General features: G+C 51.8%; 2 protein-coding genes across 2 annotated transcripts; one reads left to right on the forward strand and one right to left on the reverse strand.

Moving 5' to 3' along the window:
• Positions 1-140: 140 nt before the first annotated feature.
• LOC100904953 (cell division cycle and apoptosis regulator protein 1-like) lies at positions 141-4,050 on the reverse strand. The gene has a single exon (XM_018640010.2). It carries the CDS (start codon positions 4,048-4,050, stop codon positions 847-849), a length of 3,204 nt encoding a protein of 1,067 aa, XP_018495526.1. The 3' UTR covers positions 141-846.
• A 3,459-nt stretch (positions 4,051-7,509) lies between these two features.
• On the forward strand, positions 7,510-11,709 carry Sec31 (COPII coat complex component secretory 31). The gene is made up of 6 exons (XM_003744523.3): positions 7,510-8,640; positions 8,761-9,036; positions 9,133-9,381; positions 9,477-10,701; positions 10,897-11,087; positions 11,197-11,709. Exons 1-6 carry the CDS (start codon positions 7,549-7,551, stop codon positions 11,380-11,382), a joined length of 3,219 nt encoding a protein of 1,072 aa, XP_003744571.3. The 5' UTR covers positions 7,510-7,548; the 3' UTR covers positions 11,383-11,709.
• The last annotated feature ends 13,332 nt before the right edge of the window (positions 11,710-25,041 follow it).

Below are 25,041 nucleotides of genomic sequence, written 5' to 3' on the forward strand. Positions count from 1 at the left end.
GCAGAGGCCAGGGATCTATATGGTCATCGAACGCAACCGAGGCCGATTGTTATCGATAGGCGCTATGCGACCACGAGCAAATCCGAACTTTTCTACCCTCAATCGATGGACACATTGAAGAGACCTCGGTTTCGATGTCTTTAGCATGATAATCCTCTTTTATTCTTCCCATCGCCAATAATATTCAGTCCGGACAATTCACTGTCCCTGACTTCACCGATGTTGGAGCGCGTGACTTACCATTTTTCGTGGTGAACGTGTCTCGGTATTCGTGCCGTCAATGACTATTCTATCAACCTGACAATGTCATCTGTCGCGGCTCTCAATACGAAGTCAAAGAGAACGTTCTTCCGCCTCTTGTAAGAATTATTAGGTACAGTATCTTTACGTTTCTCTAATCGTCCTCCGGGAGACTCGTCCATCGTCTCTCGGTTAAGGGTGCCGTCTCACAGAGTCCTCCCTTCTTCATTGTTATTGTGCTCCAATGTAGAGAAATGAAAAGCTGTCGAGGTCTCGGACATGCAGAGATTTCCGAGGATGAACATCGGCGAGTCGGCAGTCGCCCGGAAATCTTATCAGCGGTCTCGGTTCTGCTTTGCCAATAACAGGAGCTCGATGAAGAGTTTAGCTTCGAATCCTCCACAACATTGTATTCTTTCGAGGGGTCTTTCCGACGATGGAACATAACTCTGCTGAATGATCAATGAATGGATAATGTAATTTCTATATACAGATACTTTCTGGCTGACAGACAAAGCTTCTAACTCTAGCCAGCTCAGATATCGATTCTCCTCCGTACTTGTGGTAAGCGTCCTCTGAACGGGCGTCGAGTGAATTTCGAATGTTTCAATTCTTCCTTTTCTTTGCGCCGGTCTTTCCATTGGTTTTGCTCGGCGGCGCGCTAAGTTTGGATTTTTTGCTCGGGGGCTCGTCCGAAGCTTCCACATCGTCGGATTTCTCCTGAGTATCACTCTGCGTTTCCATCGTTTCTGCCGCCGCGGTCTGACTGGCGTCTTGTTTGAGCTCGATAGCGTCCTGGGATACGTCAGTCAGTTCCTGTTTGATAGCGTCCGATGTGTCCTCTTGGCCTGAGGTCAGCTGCTCGTCCTTCTTAATGTCGCCACCTTCCTCGCCCTCGGTTTTCGAATCCTTCGCGTCCGGCTTCTTCTCGTCTTTCTTTTTCTCGCGTTCGAGACATTTCTCCAGATTATCCAGAGTTTTCCTCAAAGTGTTCTTGACATTGTGCGCTGTGTAGCGAATGTCACTAGAGAACCTTCTCGAGTTACGGAGCTCCTCGTTCAGGTTCTCTATGGTTTTGTTGCATTTGGCGAGGTCGGCCTCGAGGCGTTCGCGATCTTTCTTCAGTCGTTCGCTCTGATGCTTGGTTTTGTTGAGCTCATCCTGAGTCTTCAACAAGGCAATGTCCACTTCGACCTTGGCCCGTTCGCTTTTCTCGACTTGTTCCTTGAGCTTGTCGAAATTGATGAAAGCAGCGTTCGGAGCCGCCGACGCCGACTTGTCGTCGTCATCCTCACCGACGATGTTGCCTCGAACTATCTTATCCAGTTGTTCCGATGAGAGAATTCTCGGATGCTCGAAACCCTCTGGTGGTTCCTCGGGGTTCAGAACGCGATTTGTGAGTTTCTTGTACTCCAGGTTGCCGTCCTTGTTGACAACCTTCTTGAGAGCGGACCGAACCTGAGCTCGCGACAGCTTGAAGTCGAGGGACAGAACGATTTCCTCGACCTCTCTCGTCGTGAGGTAGCCCACGTGGCTCATATCGAAGTAGAGACACGTCAGCAGAAGAGAACGGTTGCGCACGGTCTTCTCGTCGTAGATCTTCTCGTAGTCCTCGTCGACCTCGTCCTTGATCTCGATTTCTATTTCGTCCTGCTCGGCTTTCGTAGCCTCCTCTTTCTTGTCCTCCTTGCGTTGTTCCTCCCGCTTCTTCTTTGCGGCGAGTCGGTTCTCCTGCTCTTTGTTGAGGTCGGGAGCTTCAAGAATACTTTTGTAGAGGTTAAACGCGTGGTCACGATAGAACATAGATTTCAAGAACTCAGAGAATAAGTTTAATTCGAACAAAAACTCCTTATTATCCGCTTCGCTGTATTCGAGTAGACGAGACAGACTTATGATGCGGCAATCGAACTTGCCCCTGTGAACTTTTCGGTTGGGAAGCACGACAATGGCGGGATTCGTCGGAAGATCGAAAATCGGAAGGGCTTCCTTCTGCTTTTCCTCGGCAGCAGAGCCTGAAGCCGCAGCCGTAGACTCGGCGTTTTCCTTAGCCGTTTCGGAAGCGGTCGTGGTCTCGTCTTTCATCTCTTCGTCCTGTACAGCGGACGCCTTAACCGAGGGCGGTGCCGCCGCCGCAGCGGCCGCCGCTGCTGCCGCTGCTGCCTCCTCCTGTTTCAGGTTCTGTTTCTCCTGTTGAAGGAACTCAATCAAGCGTTCAGCGAGCGCCTGTTTGACTCCCTTGGTCGTCAAGCCTCGCTTTTCCAACTCGACCCGAAGATCCGCGACCTTCATCTGTTTCGGGTCGGAACCATCGGGGAGAAGGACTTCACCGGAGGACTCCTGTGATTCCTCGTTCTGGACGCTGGCTGTCGTCTCTTCGTCGGCTGGCTTGTCGACTTCCGTTTGCGCACTTTCAGGGGACTCCTCGGTTTCTTTCCGAAGATCCTCGCAGATCGAAGTCCACTCTTGGTGTGTGGGTACGCAACGCCAGACATCGGGGAAAAATAGCACAACCTTTTCGATGGTCTCGTTTCCATCTTTCTCACGGAGATACCGAATTTCGGAAATCCGCGGCCAACTGGTACAGCCGCTAAGATCGATTCCGGTCAAGTACTGCACCGTCCTGGTGGCGGTGTTGATGAGCGTCTGGGGATTTTCAGGATCTTCGCCGTCCAACGATGGGCTCCACGGTCCTCCGATAGCCTCGAACTTTCGGTCCTTCACGCCAACGAGCAGCTGGATCATTTCTAAGGGATGTCTAAGGAACTTCTCGGGACGCTCCGGAGAGCAGCACTGATCGTAAAAATCAGAGAACGGAGGACTTGACAAAAGAACAACTTTCGCTTGGTACCTGTAAGTGGTGTCCGACGGTTCTTTGATCGGTGGTTTCGCACCGGGCAGGCGTTTTTCCTTCGGACAAATCGCGTAGCTGCAATGACTGAGCTCGAGGTTGAGCGAATTCGAGACTGGGAAAGACGACTGCCAAAGTATCCGACAAAAATAGAAGTCCGACGGTATGTATAAGTTAGGATAACGGCGCTTCAGCTCGGCCGCGCTGCCGCTAGTGGATTCGATATCGATATGGGATAGAATCAGTTTGTTCTGTCTACGCTTTCCTCCCAGAGGCGACCTATCTCTGACGGGGGAATTCCGTTTCCCTTGGAGAGCTCGTTTCGGGGAAGGTCTCCGAACGATCGGCGATCTGGAACGCTGTCTCCGACGCATGGGGGAATGCCTTCTTGGGGGAGATCTCCTCATGTCTCTCTGCTGATCCGCTCGACGGCCTGGCGACGCTCGACGATTCCCGGGGCCCCCGGACCCACTTCCAGCACCGCCCCTGACCGGTGGTGACGGTCCTTTGCCGCCGCCGTTCCGATGATCGTCTCCAGGCTGTAGCTGGACACTGGTTGCTGTCCATTTGAAAGGCATTTTCGAGTTGAAAGTAGCCTCGCAGTACACGGTGTCGCCTTCCCGGGGGCATTTTCCTTTGACGCAAGCGGTTTGGAAGAAGACGTCGTTATCGACGAATCCGAAGTTATCCACTACTTTGGTGATTTTTCCTGTGAACCGCTTCTGGTTCTCCGCCACGGCGCCACCCGAAGGTGGATGGTGATGGTAACCACCTCCGCCGGCGGCGCCACCGCCGCCGCCCATGTACGCTCCGGCGCCCCCTTCGTAGGGTCCTTGCTGTCCGTATCCTTGCTGGTTGTGGTGAGGTGGGTATCCTCCTGCATTCCCGGCCATTCCGTAATGGTAGTCCTGGCTGCCCCGAACCCACGAACCACCGCCGGGGTTAGCGCGATAACCGGACATTTCTGTTTCTTCCACTGCAGTCTTATCTACACAAATTTCGAGCGTGAACTCAACGACACAGTTCAGTTGGAGCGGCGGAAATGTATCGCTTCGTCGTCCGGTAACTCGTCTTTTTCGACGACGCCAACGACGACAATTACAATCACACACACACTTTGATGATGGTCGTCGGCGGCGGCTGTCGTCGGTTTCGGCTAGCCGTCTGCTAGCTTGTTGTTGTGGTGTGTGTTGGTTGTGGTTGGTGGAGCGCTGCTGAGGGTGAGAGTAGAGGTGCGCACAGCGCCGACTGGTGCGCGCGGGAAGATTCGTCAGGGATGTCTCGATATGTGCCGTTCGGAGATCGCCGAGGGAGTCGGAAATGGATGGGTGAAGTCGCAGGCTTCGGAAAACTTGCCGATTCCACCGGACGGGTCGGACTGCTCTGTTTCCAAGAGACAAAGGCCAGGATTTGTCTCATGGGAGAATGGCGGTTATAGCCTCGCCGGCGCTATTTCCGAAACTCCGAACACTGTCGGGGCTCGGACCGCAGAGCACAGGGCTCTTTCAAATCCGGGAATTTTTATAATGAAAAAGCGAAAGTCGTCGGAGTCCGTTCCAGAGAACCCTTCCTGAAGTCCTCAGGATGAGAAAACCGGGAGTTATCCCCACGAGCTATCCGTGAGGGGGTGAGAAGATACTTGGCCGTGCATGAATCCACATTTTCTGAGCATATGCAGGCCTTCGTCGGACGCCTGAGCAAAATATGATTCATGCGCTATCGGTGCATAAGTTCGACACAGCAGTATGTACCCAGAGGCCTCTGTCCAACGCGATAGAATGATCTAGCATCAACTCGAGTATAACTAGGGCATTACAAGCTCTGATCGAGAACTGTGGCTAGGAGCTGAGTGGAAACCCTGTCCGTGTCCTCTCGCCACGATCTTGATAGTACTCACCACTGGCTGCCTACGGCTTACTTTTCGACTGACCGGATTTGTTTTGCGCCTGCCCGCGAGGCGGAGATCATCGAAACGAGACAATCCCTTTATGGCATTCGGAGCTCGAGGAAGCTGTACACTCGCAGAAGACAATACATAAATCCTCATCTCATGAGAGGAATTGTCGAATCGAGACCGTGAAGCGAGAGAAGACGCCTGAGCTTGCTTAAGTATCAGAAGCTCTCTAGGTCAGGGTTTCTGAGCCGAGGGCAGTCACGCATTATCTTCCCCCATCTGGATCCGCTGTTGCTTGTACGCAACGAAAAAACTGTTCGGGAAGTACACGTGTCCGTCACAATGGGGTATAGGCAACGTCTGGTCGAGATTCGCCCTGAAGCTCACGAGAAACGCTCATCAGCGAGGATCGCGACTCAAGACCCACAGTCAGAGCCGCGACGCGCGTCATCATCCATGTGCTTCTGGGAGCGCTACAAAGTATATAACGGAGAACCATGATGGAAAACATAGCCGCTACAAATAGGATCCGCGCTGAACAAGTCCAAAGCGCGAAAACGGAGGCAATATTCTGGCTGTAGAAAATCGAATTATCATGCTCGGCGAATTGAATAATAAGATCAACTCAGCTTCGGGGAAGCACTGAACGTGGGGACGAGTCAGATTATTATCTCCGGTTTGTCGCCAGTGGTCGCCATCGTCGATGCCGGCCGGTATTTTTCTTCGCGAGTTTTTGCATTTCTGCGGCTTTTCTCGTGCGAATCGTAGTCCGTTAAATCCGGAATTGATGTCCGTTATATCCAGAGCTGCACATTCAGCTCAATAATTTATTGAAGCAAGCGGGTACCGTGCCTCGTGACGTCACATTGTTGTGCTCTTCGCTGCTCGCTCTGATCCAAATCGGACCGGCTCTTCTTCTCGCGACTTCTGAGGAAGTTTAAGAACAAATCGAACAGATCACTCTATGTAGCACATTGATGTGTTTGCTTCCGCATGTCCGGCGCAGCTCGCACTTGAATCCTTGGCTCGATTGACATTCATGATCAGGACCATGTTGTGAGAGCCGAACAATGTCAGAGACCGGCTGACCTGCTCGAGGAATCATGCTAAATACCGGAATGATGTGCAAGACTCATTACAAGACTACGTCAGTAATTTTTCTGCAACAGCGCGACTCGCAATCTGTGCGTCAATAGCGCCTCGGGTGATTCTCCTAACGACCCATCATCTACTCGATGGATGAAATTTAGAGCGCAGGCTCTTTGTTCCATCTTTTTGAACTGGGACTTGCAATGGGAAAAGGGTATGCTATTGGGAGCTCTCCAAGCGTGTGAGGAACTCGCGTGAAAGGGTTCGAGTCAATTCAATCATCACGGCGGTGGGCAGTGGAATTTGAGCAAAGAGGAGGATGGAGTTCCGATACTTCCTTGAATTCTTATCGACACTATTCCGTCGAACTCTTCCCGCTTCATTCCGTGAGTATTACGTATCACAGGTCTTCTGTCTTTTAACAGACCATTTTCCCCTGTCTGACGGGAGATGGAAGTACTCGGGTACCCAAAGCGCTAATCGCTAATCACAAACACTCTTTCTGTCGCGCGGCTTTCCGAGAATCCCATTGGTTGTTCGATGATTCTCACGCGAAACCGGGAAGAGTCTTGCGAGGCACGAGAAAATGCGAAATCTGATGATGCAATCGTTCTCCATCGGATCGGGATCTCGGGAATGGACCGGTGATTATCCTGATCGGCTGGAAGCTGAAAGTCAGCTGTCCTCGATAGGGCTCACTCCTCGCTAAGCGCGAAGCCGCATCGAAACTCCGTGGTTTTCTCTCGCAGAACAACTAGTGGCAACGTCACACTCACACCTACAGACACACTACGATCGACGGCACTGACTACTGGCGCGATTTCGTTCACTACAGTAGTGCCGCATGATCTCTGCGGATACCAGGTGAGTTCGAATCCGGTGATCTGTGAGATGGTGAATAACAGTTCTTGCCCCGAACGATCCGTGTGAGAGTGAGGTCACCGCACAGCTGATGGCAACGCGACACCGCTCGGAATAGGTGTCGCTCCGACTCGAATTTTGATTTACTTCCGAACGTGTCTCGCTAAGCGTAACATAGTTATATTTTCAGGTGTGTTCTAATTTTCAGAATAAGTGAAAGGAGCTCGTGTCCCAGGCTCGTGTCTTGAAGAAGCGCTGCTCCCTGAGCCGAGCGAGCCGGCGTTCCGTCGTCGAACACTCATTGGGTTGTGCTACGTCACCATACTGTTGTTGAAAATCTCAAGCAGGAAGATTCTGTCGCTCCCTGTCTTCGTCGAGTGTCTCAACCGAAAGCGGACGAGAACCTTTTTTCCGGAGAGAATTCGGTCCGGTTCTCTGGCCAGTCGGAGTTTCTCCGAGAATCGGCTCGGTCGAGCTGCTCCAGCTGTGACCGCAAGGCGCTGGCGGGATCTTTCTTTTCCGAAAATCTTGGACAAGATCGTGCGAGGACCTCGACGCCGTGGCCGACCCGGTACCCCTGCCCTGAACGCCTCCGTCCTCCCGTATCTACCTCACAATGAAGGTGAAAAGCCTGAGTCGAACAGCAAACTCCTGTTGGTCGCCAGAGGAAGTCCAGTCGGGAATATATTTGGCAGCTGGTACTACAGCTCAGCAAGTGGACGCCTCATTCAGCACATCGTCGCAGCTCGAAATCCTCGCGCTCGATGTCGCGTCTCCCGAAAAAGAATTCAAACCCGTGGTTGTCACCCAATGCGATCACCGGTTCCACAAAATCGTCTGGGGAGCTCTGGGAATCCAACAGTCGACGGCCCCGCTCGGAATCATCTGCGGAGGGACCGAAAACGGTACCGTACAAATCTTCGATGCACAACGTCTCGTCAACAATGAGAACGCTCTGCTCTCGGCCTACAAGAACCATTCGGGTCCGGTGCACGCGCTCGATTTCAATCCGTTTCAACACAATTTGTTGGCATCCGGGAGTCGAGAGAGCGAAATCTACATATGGGATCTGAGCAGCACTACCGCGCAGCCCTATTCGCCCGGAGCGTCGAGTCAACCGCTCGAAGATGTTGTTTCGCTCGCCTGGAACAGACAGGTCCAACATATTCTGGCGTCGACGATGGCCTCGAGATGTGTCGTTTGGGATTTGCGAAAAAGCGAACCGATTATCCGAGTCGCCGACTCTTCGTCCCGTTTCCGATGTAAAGCTGTCGCGTGGAATCCTCAGGTCGCAACGCAACTCTGTCTCGCGTCCGAGGATGACACTTGTCCGTGGCTACAGATCTGGGACTTGCGATACGCCTCGTCGCCGGTGAAAACTCTGGAAAAGCACTCGAAAGGAGTTCTCTCAATCAACTGGAACCCGAAGGACCAGGACATGCTGGTGTCGTGTGGCAAGGGTAGCTCGGTTTGCATTTGGAACCCCAACGGGGCTCAAGGTTCGGAATTGATCTCTGAGCTCACGAGCACGTCCGAGTGGAATTTCGAAGTTCAGTGGTGTCCACGGAATCCTGCATTGGTTTCTCTCGGGAGTTTCACCGGGGAAGTCGCTGTCTATTCTGTTATCGGCGGTGAGCAGTCAGGAGCTGGGGACGTCCTCCGAAAAGCGCCGTCCTGGCTGAGTGGAGGGGTTGGAGCACAATTCGGGGTAAGGAACCGACCGACCGACACACCGACCAACCAGCCATTGATCTATTTTTCTTTAGTTCCCGAGTGCCCTCTTTATCTCCCGAGTGCTGTGATTCGAGCGATAACAATTTGATGGGGTTCAACGATCTCTTTCCAGTTCGGAGGCAAGCTCGTGTCGTTTTCGAAGGAGCTCGGTGCCAAGGTCGACGTCTCTCAAGTAGTCACAGATGATACCTTACTATCGCGAGTCACCTGTATGGAGGATGCGCTCTTCAAGCAACAGGCCGAGTCGAAGTTCTGGCAGCTCCGATTCGAAGGCTCGGATCCTGATCTCTGGCGCATCTTGAACGCTCTACAGGGTCCCGATCCAGTGACTGAGATCCAGAAACTCCTCGGCTACTCATCGAGCATGAACGTGAGCGGAGCTTCCCGAGTCAAGTGGAGATCTGATCGCCCTGTATGGATCCCTGCCTCGGTCCGTGCGCAGAGCTCATCTCTATTTTTTTTTCAGGAGAAAGAGGAGGATGACCTTTCCAATGCATTTGACAATTCGGTTTCAATGAACGGCGTCTGTAAAGATTCGACCTCAGCGTCGCGGATCGCAAATGTGCTCATTGCCGGCGAGGTCAATCAAGCGGCCGAACTTTGTCTGAAAACGAGACGTTTCGCCGAAGCTCTATTCCTGGCAGACTACGCGCAGAATCCCGTGCTCAAGGAGAACGTTAGAAAGGAATTTCTGAACGCGAATCGAGGAGACTCGGTAAGAATCGATTGTCTACCGGAATGAGCCCGGAAGCCCCCCTTGATCGAGCCGGCTCCGGAGTCAACGCATCGATTGACCTTAATATTTTTCAGATGTGTCGTTTGGTTGCGTGCGTTTCTTCCGGCTTGTGGGAGGAGTTGACTGAGCTGGCTCCGTTGGACGAGTGGAAATCAACGCTGGCGGCGGTTGTCGGTCACGTTCGAGATTCGCAACGAGCGCACAATCTATGCAGCGCGGTCGGGGACAAGTTATTCAAAGAATCTAAATTCGAAGCGGCAGCCATGAGCTATGCCATCGCTCGAGATCTCGTCAAGTTATCGGAGAGCTACCTCGCGATACACGGAAAGCCCGAAACCAACGAAGCTCTCCAGTCCTACATGGAAATCATGACGGCGGCTAAGGTAGTCAGTGGCTTGCAGCAGTTGCCGAAAGGAATTTCGAATTTCGTCGGTGACTACGTGAGTCTTCTAGCCGAGCAAGGTTGTTTGGGAGTATCGCTTCACTACCTCAACGACTTGGACACGAGCGATGCCAAACTCGCGCAGCTACGAGACAGGATCCTCCAGTCCCAAGGCCTGACAACGAGCCAACAAAGTCCTCAGCACAATCAGTATTCGAAACAGAACCTCCAGAGAAGTCGGACCCTGAGCTCGTCCAGTTACGATGCGGGTCGCTCAACGATTCAGCCTGTCGCGTCTCTGTTTCAAAATCAGCCGACCTCGGACTACAACTCCAACATACCGAGCTTCCCCCCGGTCCAAGAGTCGCCGCTAGCAGCGAAAGACGCTCCATCGAGACCCATGAGTCGGACTGGAAAGTACCACGCGCTTGTTGACCCGTCGATCCAGAACTCTGGCCCAGGCTACGGTTTCAACTCCTCGTACGCATCGCAAGCTTATCAGGACCCTTACGCGAACAAATCGCAGTACCAACCCTATCCTTCGCAACCAGCGACTCCCGCCTACGGTGCGAGCCCGGTGTCCAACACGTTTGGTTTCGCTACTCCGGCCGCGCCGGCCTCTCCTACTATCGCTGCAGCGAACTTGCCAGCTGGGAACGATTACACTCGTGACGAGAGGTACTCAGCTCCCGGATGGAACGATCCTCCTCCGATACGAAGATCTTCGAAGCCCATCGTGACGCCTTCTGCCATTCCCGAATCGATGCATCTGATGACTCCTCTTCCGGCCGCTCCTGTCCCCGCCCCGGAAAACTCATTCTATAGTTCGTCAGCTCGTCCGTCGCAACAGCAAAGTTTCCAGCAGGTCCAACAGTTCGAACCGCTGCAGCCCGCTGTCCAACAATACGTTCCAGCTCGTAAGAATCTTATATCGGGACCCTATATACTGCACATTATGTCCCTCATCTCTGCCGGAAACTCCCTCGTTCATAACGTATCATATTTTTCTGATGATTGTAAGCTCCGCTTTCGACCGCAAGCTGCCCCGAATTCGTTCAGGTGCTCCCCCAAAGTGCTATGAGTCGTGTCCTGAATTCCATTTTCTACTTCAGCGCCAGCCCACAAACAGCCGCCACCCCCGGTGGAAAAGGGACCGATACCTACCGAGTACGAGCACTTGTTCAACACGTTCGAAAGACTTCGGCTGGCGTGCCACGGGGTGCAGAACGTCACGGTACAGAAAAAGATGGACGATGTGCAGAAGAAACTCGAACATCTTGGAGACAAGCTGCGGCAATACGCGGTGAGCTCTAGATCGCTGTAATTTGATTGTTGCACTGTTCGCCGAATTGATCGATGTGGGAAATTATTGATACCGACGAAGAGAAGAATAGCGCCCTCTTCGCTTGCAGTTATCCGACACAACTGTGCAGTCCCTTCAGCTCATCGTCGATGCGATCACCCGCCAGGACTACAATCATGCCTTGCAAGTGTTTGGATATGTGGCTCAAACATCGAACATGAGCGAGACGAGCGCTTTCTTGCCTGGAATCAAAACTCTGCTCGCGATCGCTCATCAAAATCAAGTCTTCACGTAGGATAGGAGCCTTCTTCACTTGGTAGTGTTGGACAATACATCGGAGGAGTCGACGCTCTAGGGAATCGAATGAGCGTTCGTCGATGAGGATAATTTGATCAAGCATCCCGCTCACTGATCGTTTCGAGTCGTTCCCAAGTGAACTTGTCAACGAATGCAATGGTGGTAGTGTCCAGATCGGCTCTCATGATCCACGGGTGGGAGTTCTGGAAGCCACGGGGGAGAATTTTTAAAAAACGTCGAGACAGATGCGGTCGGCGAATTTCGTCACGATCATCACGACGAGACTGTTGATTTAAGAGATATCGATATGAAATAAAGGAGTTTTTTCAAACTGGCGCATTCTACCCGTGCTCCACCACGGGCCCGATCAGAGATCGATATTTGAGCTCCGTACGTGAAGGCGCTTTCCTTCCATCTCACAATTAGCGTAGCAATCTACGACGAACCGGTTGAAGAGTTGTCGCCGGCGCATTGGAGCGTCCCTGATGCTCCTCACGCGGCAGCTTAATTATTAGTTCTGATGATGTATGCATTGTGAATGAGGGTTGTGGGGATGGACTATCTTTCCTGATGAAAACTAATAGAATAGTAAAAATAATTATTGTTAGTAATAATATAATAATAATAATTATCATTGATAATAATAACAATAATATAATAATAATAATAATCATTATTAAAAATAATATAATAATAATTATTATTATTTTAATAATAATAATAATAATAATAATTAATAATGATTACTATTTGAATAATAATCATAATAATGATGACTAGTATAGTGATAATAATAATTATTGTTATCAACACAATAATAAGGCAGATAGGTACTCGTTCATTGACCAGACTACTATCGCTAGATCTGATCTATCAGCCGTTCAGGAGATCGAGCTCTCTCAACGCTCTTGGGCAGTTCTCGATCCCCGAAATGAGCCTCGAGTTTCCCCTCTGTACTTCTACAGCGATTCGCTGTCGTGTTTACATAGCAGCTCGGCGGTCGCCTCCACGGGCCAAGATACGGCGCCCTATTTCTTTCACCAAATTTAGAGCGTCAGTGCCCCACACTCCGGTCGATTCAATGGCGAACGGGACGAAAAAGTAGCTGGTAAGGAATTCTTGGTACTTTGTCCTTTTCTCTTGTTCGGCTTTGGTCGCCACTGCGCGCGCTGATCGGGCAATCTGTCTGTTGCTGGGTGCAAACGAATCTCTGATCGTCACATCCCAAACCAGTTGTCAGCCTCGAGACCACGGTTCATGTGAAATACCGTCAGGTCTCAGCATATCATTCGCTGACAAGTTCGAGGCTTCAAACAGGAGGCTCTTTCGTGTTTGAAGTACCAGACTGTCTCAACGCTCTAGCCACCAAGTCCTTAATTGCGGCGTGACGAGACATCTGTCCTGATGCCAAAGAGACACAATTCAGACGGTTAAGTCCGTAACGGTCAGCCCGAATTCCACAAACGCGAGTGATTTCTTCCCTTAAGGGCAACCCCACTCGGAGTTTCGCTGCCAGAATGGAGTCATTATCCTCCGGGAGGGCTTGCGGGCGGGATGTTCTTGCTAGGCATTGTTTGAAGCCACCAGCCGGATTCTGGGATCGATGCATCGAGTTCTAGCCGCAGCTTAGCCGCAAGAACGAAGTCTTCGGTATCCAGGAAGGTTCCGATGTGTCTGTTGGGAGTAACTTGGAGCCACCATCCTGACTCCGGGATCGAGGCGCAGCTCAGTCTAATAAATAGGTAGATAGACTTCTTTTTATTGTAGGGAATTTAACAAGAGAATGGAGTGTCCTAATAAATAATCAGCCACTCAGGAGGGTGAGCTCTCTGAGGGCAACACTTTGGGGCAGTCCGCCCGAGATGATCCTCGCGTTGCCGCGCTCAACCTCTATCGCGATGCGCTGACGGATGAACGACATCGGACGTTTGTCTCCCCCCTGGCGACTATACGTTTGCCGATTCCCCTCAACAGTCTCAGAGCATCTTCACCCCAGACTCCCGCAGTATCGATCACGAACGGAGCAAGAGCCAAGCAACATCTCATGCTTGGTTTCCTAGTCGGCCTCTCCTCTTGCCACCACAGCCCGAGCGTTTCGGGAAATCCGCCGATAACAAGCGGCGTAGGCGTCTCTAGTCGACACGTCCCAAATCAGCTGTCGACCCCAGGACCACGGCTCGTGGGTTATACCCTCCGGACGCAACCGGGCGGGTGATAGATAGATAGGTAGATCTCTGTTCTTTCTGAAAACTTTCGGTGTGTTTTCTATCTACGACCCGCTCCCCGCCCCAAGAATTCTGAGTCGATTCAAGCTTCAATCTCTGACCGATAGCTAAAGGAGAGCCACCGACTTTCGTTCATAGGAAAGCATCTTCAATTCACGGACGACTTGGGAGGAGAGAGGCGTCCCGGAGGTAGGAATTACGTCGATAGAATACTTCTTGTCTGTTCTCGGTGCCGGAATGCCGATTCTTCCGCGCATGATTATCAAGCGCTCATGGAGATGGTGCAAATCTGGGAATTCAAGTTTATTCAAAATTAAATTCGAGTCGGTGAAAAGTCGATTCAAAAACCGTCCTTGAAGTTTCGCCGAAGATGAAAACGCGGTCCCTGCTGATGACAGCTAGGGATAATCACATGCTGTTCCTGGTTCAAGGCTTGAACAGTTCGCTGCCGCGCTTCGGTAGTGTCCGAAGCAAAGCCCGCAGCCTCAGCCACCATTCACGGCTATGCTGCGGGAATGTCTGCGATCTGATTGGAGACAAACTTGATGATGTCTTCGGTTCTTCCGGCGAACTCGGGCCCTTGGTGCATATCAGATTCGCATTCGTATCTGGCTATTCGTTTGTAGAGCGCATCGATTATCATACCAGATCTCGCCTCGTAATCCTGTTTGCTCAGGGGAGCATTCGCTAAAGACTCGTATGACTCTGGGTAACCATCGCGGAAGTCTTCTGGCTTCCATATATCGTACTTGGCATCGAGCGTGGACAGCGGCACCCCTTTCGGTCTCCGCACTCGTCCCGGAAGCCATGAGGAACGAGAGCAAAAGTGCGAATATCATGACGATCAAATCCTTGGAACGAACGAAACGGTACTGAGAAAATTCCGCCGATGGACAACTTCGCTGCTTCTTCCGGAATTCGATGAAGTCATTTTACGGAGTCACGATTTTCGCGCGGGGCGATTCCGACCGGGAAGAGCTTCAGGTATTGAGCCCTTCATGTCCGAAGCCCGAGAACGATGATTGCCTCCGAGACGGGCATGAAATTCTTCCCGGCTTGCGGGTGCTGAGGGCTTGAATAAGTATTGCTCAGTCTGATTACCAATGATTTTTTATTGAGGTTCACGCACGCAATCGGAGGCCTTGTTTTGAAAATCCCTTACGACTCTCATGACAGGCTACAAATGTCTGAGAGAAGCAGTCATGGCGCTGGCTCCGCTTCCTTTTGCGACTAATGACCGAAATCACCCTCCTGCCCGCATCGCTCTACCTCCCATCGCCCGTGTCTCCTCCCCCAGACGGAACTTCGAAGACTCGAGCTCCGAATTCCGATTCATCCGAGATTCCAGAGCACAAATCTCAGTGTGCACTGACCTGCAAGGAATGGACTTCTCAAGTTGCATGGACCCTAGTCGTTTCTGGTAAACTGTGCAGCCCACGATGATAGAATACTCGTCCCTCCTATCAAGAGCTCGCATGACCCGAATGTCGTCACACGGGCGCCGGGCAGAAATGGGTTCTGCGACGGAATGGATTCTCCGTGAGCGTCGGATCTGAGTCCGAGGAAAGAGGGGTGAGAGACCTTCGCATGTGCGCATCTGATATATCCACACACGAAGTCTCTTACGAGTCACGATCGGGGATCGGAGATGGCTCGCCATTATGATGTATGGAGAAGTTCAGTAGAAGGAGGCGAGGAGCCTAGTCCAGGGGACCCGCACGATGGCCCAGTCCGGGGGACCCGCGAGAAGGCCCAGTCCGGGGACTGGGAACCACCCTGGTCTCCGACCAACTTCTCGGGCCCTTCATGAAGTTTATTGTTCCTTACTGTTCACACTCCACATGACCCACCCGAATAGGCGAGACAACACTTGATTTCAAAAGTAACACGGATGGAATGGAAGCTGGGCTCTAATTCGGAATTTGCTACGCGGGTCCTCCTTCGTCAGAGCTCCATGAGCCTCGTACTTGTGACTCTTTTCAGCAGCTCGGGTCCCTCGAATGAAGTAAAAGCTCTCGCCGAAGTTAGAGGATGGATTATGAGAACCGTCAGGGTCCCTCGGACCTATGGGACGATTGCGTTAATCAACGGGAACAATCACAGATAGTCAACCTGTCGTCCGTTCACATATCCCTCGGAAGAATCGATATGCCCTTTCGACGAAGATTTCGTGCGAATAATGTTCTCCTCCCCGATCGCGACGTCGCTCCGGTCTTCGCAGAGTTTCCACGAGAGAAAAGTTCGGCCATCTTCCATGGAGTTTAAGAATTTATTTGTGATCGGATGCTCATAGCTATTCACCGCTGTCAGGATCAGGCTCCCCGACAGGAGCTGCGATGCTTTCATCGTTGTCCCGCCTCTCACAAGGGGCGGCATCGCGGTTTCACTCAAACATGCGAATAGAGGCTCATAGGGGGCGAGGCTGCGAGCGAGCATCCGCGAGGGCGAGCGGAATCGCCCTCCAGTATAGGACTTGAGCGCTCTTCTTCACATCGATCACTCGAAAGTTGTGTGTCGCTGAGACGAGTGAGTTGAGTAATCTGCCACATCATTTGCTTTCGAACGTGTGTCGCTAAGCGTAACATGGTTGTGTCTCATGGTGTGTTCTAGCCTTCAGAATAAGTGAAAGAAGTTCGTGTCCGAGGCTCGTGTCTCGAGCCGGCGTTCCGTCGACGAACACTCATTGGGTTGTGCTACGTCACCATACTGTCGTTGAAAAACTCAAGCAAGAAGCCCATTTTGTCGCTCCCTGTCTTCGTCGAGTGTCTCGACCGAAAGCGGACGAGAACCTTTTTTCCGGAGAGAATTCGGTGCGGTTCTTTAGCCAGTCGGAGTTTCTTCGAGAATCGGCTCGGTCGAGCTGCTCCAGCTGTGACTGCAAGGCGCTGGCGGGATCTTTCTTTTCCGAAACTTTTGGACGAGATCGTGCGAGGACCTCGACGCCGTGGCCGACCCGGTTTCCCCTCCGTGAACGCCTGCGTCCTGCCGTATCTACCTCACAATGAGTTCTCTCGGGAGTTTCACCGGAGAAGTCGCTGTCTATTCTGTAATCGGTGGTGAGCAGTCAGGAGCTGGAGACGTCCTCCGGAAAGCGCCGTCCTGGTTGAAGGGAGGGGTTGGAGCACAATTCGGGGAAAGGAACCCACCGTTTCAAAATCAACCGACCGCGGACCACAACTCCAGCATACCGAGCTTCCCCCCGTCCAAGAGTCGCCGCTAGCAGCGAAAGACGCTCCATCGAGACCCATGAGTCGGACTGGAAAGTACCACGCGCTCGTTCATCCGTCGATCCAGAACTCTGGCCCAGGCTACGGTTTCGACTCTTCGAAGGCATCGCAAGCTTATCAGGACCCTTACGCGAACAAATCGCAGTACCAACCCTATCCTTCGCAACCAGCGACTCCCGCCTACGGTGCCAGCCCGGTGTCCAACACGTTTGGCTTCGCTACTCCGGCCGCGCCGGCCTCTCCTACGATCGCTGCAGCGAACTTGCCAGCTGGGGACGATTACACTCGTGACGAGAGGTACTCAGCCCCCGCATGGAACGATCCTCCTCCGATACGAAGATCTTCGAAGCCCATCGTGACGCCTTCTGCCATTCCCGAATCGATACCTCTGATGACTCCTCTTCCGGCCGCTCCTGTCCCCGCCCCGGAAAACTCATTCTATAGTTCGCCAGCTCGTCCGTCGCAGCAGCAAAGTTTCCAGCAGGTCCAACCGTTCGAACCGCTGCAGCCCGCTGTCCAACAATACGTTCCAGCTCGTAAGAATCTCATATCCGGACCCTATATACTGCACATTATGTCCCTCATATCTTCCGGAAACTCCCTCGTTCATAACGTATCATAATTCTCTGATGATTTTAAGCTCCGCTTTCGACCGCGAGCTGCCCCGAATTCGTTCAGGTGCTCCCCCAAAGTGCTATGAGTCGTGTCCTAAATTCCATTCTCTCCTTCAGCGCCAGCCCACAAACAGCCGCCGCCCCCGGTGGAAAAGGAACCCATACCTACCGAATACGAGCACCTGTTCAACACGTTCGAAAGACTGCGGCTGGCGTGCCTCGGGGTGCAGAACGTCACGGTACAGAAAAAGATGGAGTATGTGCAGAAGAAACTTGAACATCTTGGAGACAAGCTGCGGCAATACGAGGTGAGCCCTAGATCGCTGTAGTTTGATTGTTGCACTGTTCGCTGAATTTACCGATGCGGAGAATTATTGATACCGAGAAGGAGAAGAATAGCGCCCTCTTCGCTTGCAGTTATCCGACACAACTCTGCAGTCCCTGCAGCTCATCGTCGATGCGATCACCCGCCAGGACTACAATCATGCCTTGCAAGTGTTTGGATATGTGGCTCAAACATCGAACATGAGCGAGACGAGCGCTTTCTTGCCTGGAGTCAAAACTCTGCTCGCGATCGCTCAACAAAATCAAGTCTCCACGTAGGATAGGAGCCTTCTTCACTTTATCACCTCGGAGGAGTCGACGCTCAAGGGAGTCGAATAAGCGTTCGCCGACTAGGATCATTTGATCAAGTATCCCGCTCGCTGATCGTTTCGGGTCGTTCCCAAGTGAACTTGTCAACGAATGCAATGGTGGTAGTGTCCAGATCGGCTTTCATGATCCACGGGTGGGAGTTCTGGAAGCAACGAGGCATAATTCTTAAAAAAACGTCGAGACAGATGCGGTCGGCGAATTTCGTCACGATCATCACGTCGAGACTGTTGATCTAAGAGATATCGATGTGAAATAAAGGAGTTTTTTCAAATCTCTGTCCTTCCTGCAAATCCTCGGTGTGCTAAGCAATAATAATAAGCTTTATTCGCAATGGTTTTGCGGGTATTGTATACGTCAGATCATTCTGGGCAATCGTCTCCCAATCAAGGTCGGATAACGAGCTGACGACTTTTTCCTCCGCGGTTCTTGTTCGGGAACGTCTCGGGAATCATTTTTCAAGAATTCTGAGTCGATTCGAGCTTCAATCTCTCACCGGTAGCTGAAGGAGAGCCACAAACTTTAGTACATAGGAGGGAATCTTCACTCCACGGACAAGAGGCGCCCCGGAGGCAGAAAGTAATACATAGAATACTCCGCGTCCGCTCTCGGTGCCGGAATGCCGATTCTTCCGCGCATGATTATCAAGGGCTCATGGACATGGTGCAAATCTGGGAATTCAAGTTTATTCGAGTTGAAATTCGAGTCGGTGAAAAGTCGATTCAAAAACCGTCCTTGAAGTTTCGCCGAAGATGAAAACGCGGTCCCTGCTGATGACAGCTAGGGATAATCACATGCTGTTACTGGTTCTAAGCTCGAACAGGTCACTGCCGCGCTTCGGTAGTGTCCGAAGCAAAGCCCGCAGCCTCTCGACGGCCATTCACGGCTATGCTGCGGGAATGTCTGCGATCTGATTGGAGACAAACTTGATGATGTCTTCGGTTCTTCCGGCGAACTCGGGCCCTTGGTGCATATCAGATTCGCATTCGTATCTGGCTATTCGTTTGTAGAGCGCATCGATTATCATACCAGATCTCGCCTCGTAATCCTGTTTGCTCAGGGGAGCATTCGCTAAAGACTCGTATGACTCTGGGTAACCATCGCGGAAGTCTTCTGGCTCCCATATATCGTACTTGGCATCGAGCGTGGACAGCGGCACCCCTTTCTTGTGTTCCTTGCAGATGAGATTGTAGTACGCAGCTACATTGTCTACGGTCTCCGCATTCGTCCCGGAAGCCATGAGGAACGAGAGCAAAAGTGCGAATAACATGGCGATCAAATCCTTGGAACGAACGAAACGGTACTGGGAAAATTCCGCCGATGGACAACTTCGTTGCTTCTTCCGGAATTCGATAAAGTCATTTTACGGAGGCACGATTTTCGCGCGGGGCGATTCCGACCGGGAAGAGCTTCAAGTATTGAGCCCTTCATGTCCGAAGCCCGAGAACGATGATTGCCTCCGAGACGGGCATGAAATTCTTTCCGGCTTGCGGGTGCTGAGGGCTTGAATAAGTATTGCTCAGTCTGATTACCAATGATTTTTTATTGAGGTTCACGCACGCAGTCGGAGGCCTTGTTTTGAAAATCCTTTACGACTCTCATGACAGGCTACAAATGTCTGAGAGAAGCAGTCATGGCGCTGGCTCCGCTCCCTTTTGCGACTAGTAACCGAAATCACCCTCCCCCCGCATCGCTCTCCCTCCCATCGCCCAGACAGAACTTCGATGACTCCAGCTCCGAATTCTGATTCATCCGAGATTCCAGAGCACGAATCCCAGTGTGCACTGAGCTTCGAGGAATGGATTCCTCGAGTTGTATGAAGCCTACTCGTTTCTGGTGAATCGTGCAGCCCACGAGGATAGAGTAGTTATCCCTCCTATCAAGAGCTCGCATGACCCGAATGTCCTCACACGGGCGCCGGGCTCCGAGAAATGGGTTCTGCGACGGAATGGATTCTGCGTGAGCGTCGGATCTGATCTCGAGGAAAGAGGGGTGAGAGACCTTCGCATCTGCGCATCTGATATATCTACACATGAGGTCTCGTACGAGTCACGATCGGGTATCGGAGATGGCTCGCCATTATGATGTATGAAGAAGTTCAGTAGAAGGAGGCGAGGAGCCTAGTCCAGGGGACCCGCACGATGGCCCATGATAGAACATGATAGAATGCGAAGGAACATGAAACTTATGCGATGCTGACACGCGAACTCTGGAAGGGGATGAACTCCTGAGGCTGGCAGGAATGAAACCTATCGAAACTCTCGACTCCTGATCATCCCGATCATGGTCTCGAGGCGGTTCGAGCCTTCGTGGGGGTTCAGGGAAGCTCGCTCGGTAGGCTGCTGCGCCGTCATTCGAATCTTGCGATTGTCGCCGGAGCAGTCGTAATATCATTTAGAGATATTCTGGAGAGCACTGCGTTCGAACTCGGAGTTATCGGCTCATCGGGTAATGCAGAGCGAGCGGTCCTCATAGTTTCGCAGACTCGGGCGGTCGGTATACCATGAATGACAACATGACTCTCATGCGATGCTGACTCGCAAGCTCCGGGAGTAGATGAGCTTCTGAGGCTGGGGGGAATGCAACTTATTGGTACGCTCTCGATCCTCTGATCACACCGATCAAGTTACATCATCACACCGACTGCTGCGTCGTCTTCCGAATCGCGCCCTGGCGGAACGGTCGGGGCATCATGTGGAGAGAGCCAGTGGGGAGGAGTAACATGCAGCGAACACCGGAGAAAAACTTGATGATTTTCCGGAATAACTTGAGAACGATGCGATTGATCGAGTGGAAGATTACTTCTTACGCTAGCAGGAATGATTCTGCCGCGTCACGAAGTAATTTGAAGTCCTTTAACACAATAATTTTTTTTGTGTGAAAGGACAAAAAAAGTTTTTCGGCACAGTGACGGACCGACATTACTGCTTTATTCCACAGGGGAAAGGGGGATGCGGTGTCCCGTCTTAATCGCGGATCGCAGCGTGGAAAATGAATAGAAAATACGATGAGCTCCTCTATGGACCATATTCATGGAGTTCAGGATCAGTTCTCCGAATTCACGTTCGGATTACATTGTTCTGTTGGAGTGATGAATTCAGATGAGGCCTGATATGCTCCGAAGCATAAACTTTGGCGTAGAGTCGAAACAGTTCGGCGGCCCTGTCCGTCGCGGTCAGATCCTTGCATTCCAAATCGGGAACAGGTTCTTGGAGCTGAAATCCCGAACACTCTTACTTTGTCACAGGTTTCAAAACTGCAGAAGTTCGAACGAGCTACCCTGAGATAATTTCGTACGCGTTTCAAGTTTGCGATGGTCAGGGGATGAACTCGACGCCGCCCGGATTTCTATGGATCTTCTGATCGTAAGCACATCCAGGAAAAGAGTTCCGGCAGGAGGGAGCTCGATTCGTGTGAGAGGAAATTCGAGTGAAATACGGCGAAAGACTCACATCGATGCTCCGTATCTCGATTCGTGGATCTTGCACTCTAGGAATTTCGCCTTTCACAACGTAGCTCACGTAAGACACCGTACAATCGAACCGCTTATGATACCAGATTCCGAGCACATCTCTCTTGTTCTCCAAGCCAAAAAAGGTAGGCTGTCGCATCCTGAGCCAGAACTCGACGCTGTACATCGAACCTGAAGGGAAGAACTCAAGCTCGGATATCGCTGAAGTGAGAATTTTCTTAGGAACCAGATCTGAGGTCGAGAAGAGTGCTCTTCCTTCGAGGTACCGCGAGGAGATCACTACAAACAGAGAGATACTCACTCGAGATTTCTCTGACTATGCTATCGCCTTGTTGGACCAGTCTCGTAGCACCCAGCAGAAGCTCCGACAATCCAGACGAGGCTCCAGCGTAGAAGACCTCTTTATCACGGTAGGTCTGTCGATCGAAATGTTTTCTATCCAACGCGCGTGCCAGAGCCGCATCAACGTCGGCTCTCGACACCGTGACTGCGGGGAGTTTCCAAAGAACAATTCAAGAATTGAGGAGAAGGTAGAGGATTCCCGAGGAAAATTCGCGACGCATCGACAGGGTACAAGACCACCCGTAAGCTGACAAAGCCAGCATTCTAAAATTCCTTCAATGATTATTTGGATGGTCAGAGCATACTCTGTTCCGAAAGTCCGACTCGAGGAGCCGTCGACTCATGAACGCCTTACCCGGCTCTGGAGGTGGTTCCGTGGTGACCATCTCCTCAATATCTCGCGTGAATGTTTCTGCGAAAAGCGAAAATTTCATCAAGTCAGTGTGAGGAGGTCAAACTCGCTTTTGCACCGGTGTTGCGCTGAATCACCTCATCCTCGTACCAGTCCCCCCCGGATGGCCGATCACGGCAGAGTAGATGGCAGCCACGACAACCAGTGCACAAAATATCCTCACGATCCTCAAAATCCTGTCCCGTCTCTCTTTCTTTTTCTTTTCTCCGGCTACGGGACCGACGAAATTCTCTGTGCCTTGGGAAGCCGCAAAACCCGGAGGCAGTGTCTGAGATGCTGTCGATTTCGGAGAGATCTTCATTGGAAAACACTCCGAACTTACAGCTGGCAAAATATCAATCGAGTACATGCAGATTCTGCCCTAAGCGTCTTGTTTCACTTCAACATCCGGAGTAGGTTGGACGTACGGTAGCCGAAATAACTGAGGTCTCCGGGGGCATTCTGAGAGCCAGAAGTTTGCGGAAGCATCATATTTGACCGAGATCCGATAGCTCCGGTGTGACCTAGGTAAGGTTGCGAGCTCGAGAGCAGGCTTCGAGCTCCGTGGGTGTTTGGGATAGGCGGTCCCATCGGACCCTGCACTGTCAACGGGTCACCCATGACGACTCCTTGAGCCTGAGCGAAAGGATTTGTGGGAACCGGATGGGTGCCGAGAGCTCCCATCGGAACCCCTTCTTGGGGGATGCGACCTCGCAAGCTCTGGACAGGATTTGCTGCTACGAAGCCTGCCCCATCCAGAGTTGCGTGACCTCTTCCCCGCGAGGAATCGGATCTCGTTTGTTCATTCCAGCTCATGGTCTAATTGCTCGGATAAGACGAATTTCGTTATTCGCCCACTCTGACGATCCCGCCAGATGACTCTCGTGTCGTCATTCGTCATCTGGCCTTCCGAAACGACACCGTCAAGGTCTAGCAGCCCCAGTAGTCCAATCGCATCGCCGTCGTCGAGAATTTCAGGACCACAACACAACTGAAGTTTCCGAGAAAAAACGGAGGGTCGTTCCCCGAGTCATTCAGGAGTTCGGGAGTCACGTATTTCTCACGCGATGAGGAGCATCCTCGACAGCCTCCGGGTCGAGGATAGCGCGGAAAGTCGGAGTTCTATCCACAGAAAGCGGAGCTCAGAGGAATGGACCCCGAGAGTCGAAACTGCGAAACTTATCAACGAAGCGCTATGTATGACATGAGGAAGAGCGAGGTGAAGGTTCACGACCGAATATCGGGCGACTTTCCATCGAAACGGTGCTTCCCGACCAATCTGGAATGGGATCCGGAACTCGGTCATCCTTTCTGTTTGCGCTCAATAAAGCCGGTGGATCCATTCGTCACTTATCGCAGAAAATATGTTTTGCTCCAATCTGCATTCTTGCCCTCGCCGTAGATTCCCAAAAAAATTCAGGAATCCAAGCGCGCTCCGCCCTCAGAGGCTCGAGAAACAGAAAATCGGATCTCATGGAAATCCCCGCGAATGAAGATCGTCGCTGAAGCGAATGAAGTCTGACTCCAAGCTTTTGAGGACGGATCAGCATAAGCACTCGCTTTCCACATACACGGGAGCAGGCACCGTCCACCATTTGTGTGGGAATGGTGTGTCGACAACAACGACGTAGTTCTTCCAACTCGTCCCAATGTGACTAGCTCATCGAAGCCATCGGCTGGCGACGCGACGCAAAGCCGGATATACTGAAAGAAATGAGCAATGTCCCAATCGAAACAACTTCCACGAACGCCTGTCGTGAGACAACGAAAAAAATTCGAGAAGCGGTCGAGGGTCGGAATTCAGACCAATCTCTGACATGGTTTCTCACGCCCGAAAGCAGCGTGCCGATCACGAAAAGTGCTTCCTCAATGAGTTTGACGAGCAGCGCTCCCGCTCTGCCGCAATGTATAGAGGCACCGGAAAAACCGGCCTCGAGGGGAAAACAGAAGCAGCACAAGGTGAATCTTCCCCCCAAGAGACTGCAACCGATGCGACCCAAGCTCGCGAAATCGAGGAAGGAGTTCATCCTCCCCTTGGGGTCTCAGAAAAATACACATCGTCGAGAGCGGCCCCGCGCGCGAATCCCTCGACCAGCGGAGATAGCGATCATCACGGGCACCCTCATCATTATAATCGTTGTGGCTGTAACTCTGAATCTCCTGAATCGGTGGAGGGTACACGAAATATCCAGCACATATCGACCTCTTCTCGTCACGACCCGCCGCCCGGTCACGCGGGTGCGCTCCACTGAAACGCCTCGAAGATTGGCCCGAGCCTTGGGTTCATTGAAGAAGACCCCACCGAGAGTCAGAGGAATAGCCCATCGCGAACTTGGAAGAGTCGGTCTTCCAGATTCAGAGGAATCTAAGTTTTCATCCGCACATAATAGAATCCGTATCCAATAGATGGGATTGACGATCACTGACGCATGTTGGTGACCACTGGTTTTTAAAACCACGAATGTTTCTTTTACACCACTTCGGAGAAGATTGGGTCGAATAGGTGGCGATCGTGCGGGGAAGGGAAAGAGCCGCCGCGTCATCCGAGAGAACATTAGAGCCACTGCCCGGATTCCGAATCCCACTCAGGCGGAGTTTCGCGACTGTTTCTCTTTGTGGTGTTTCCCAATGCTCCGACCGTAGCCTGGTAGAAAGAAGGATCGGGATCATCATACCGTGAAACCCGAACCGTGTCCCCCATAGGTGATCTTCTTCGATAGGTCTGACAGTACTAT

The sequence above is a fragment of the Galendromus occidentalis genome, unplaced genomic scaffold (assembly GCF_000255335.2).
Source record: "Galendromus occidentalis unplaced genomic scaffold, Mocc_1.1 scf7180000077470, whole genome shotgun sequence".
NCBI classification, from domain to species: Eukaryota; Metazoa; Arthropoda; class Arachnida; order Mesostigmata; family Phytoseiidae; genus Galendromus; species Galendromus occidentalis.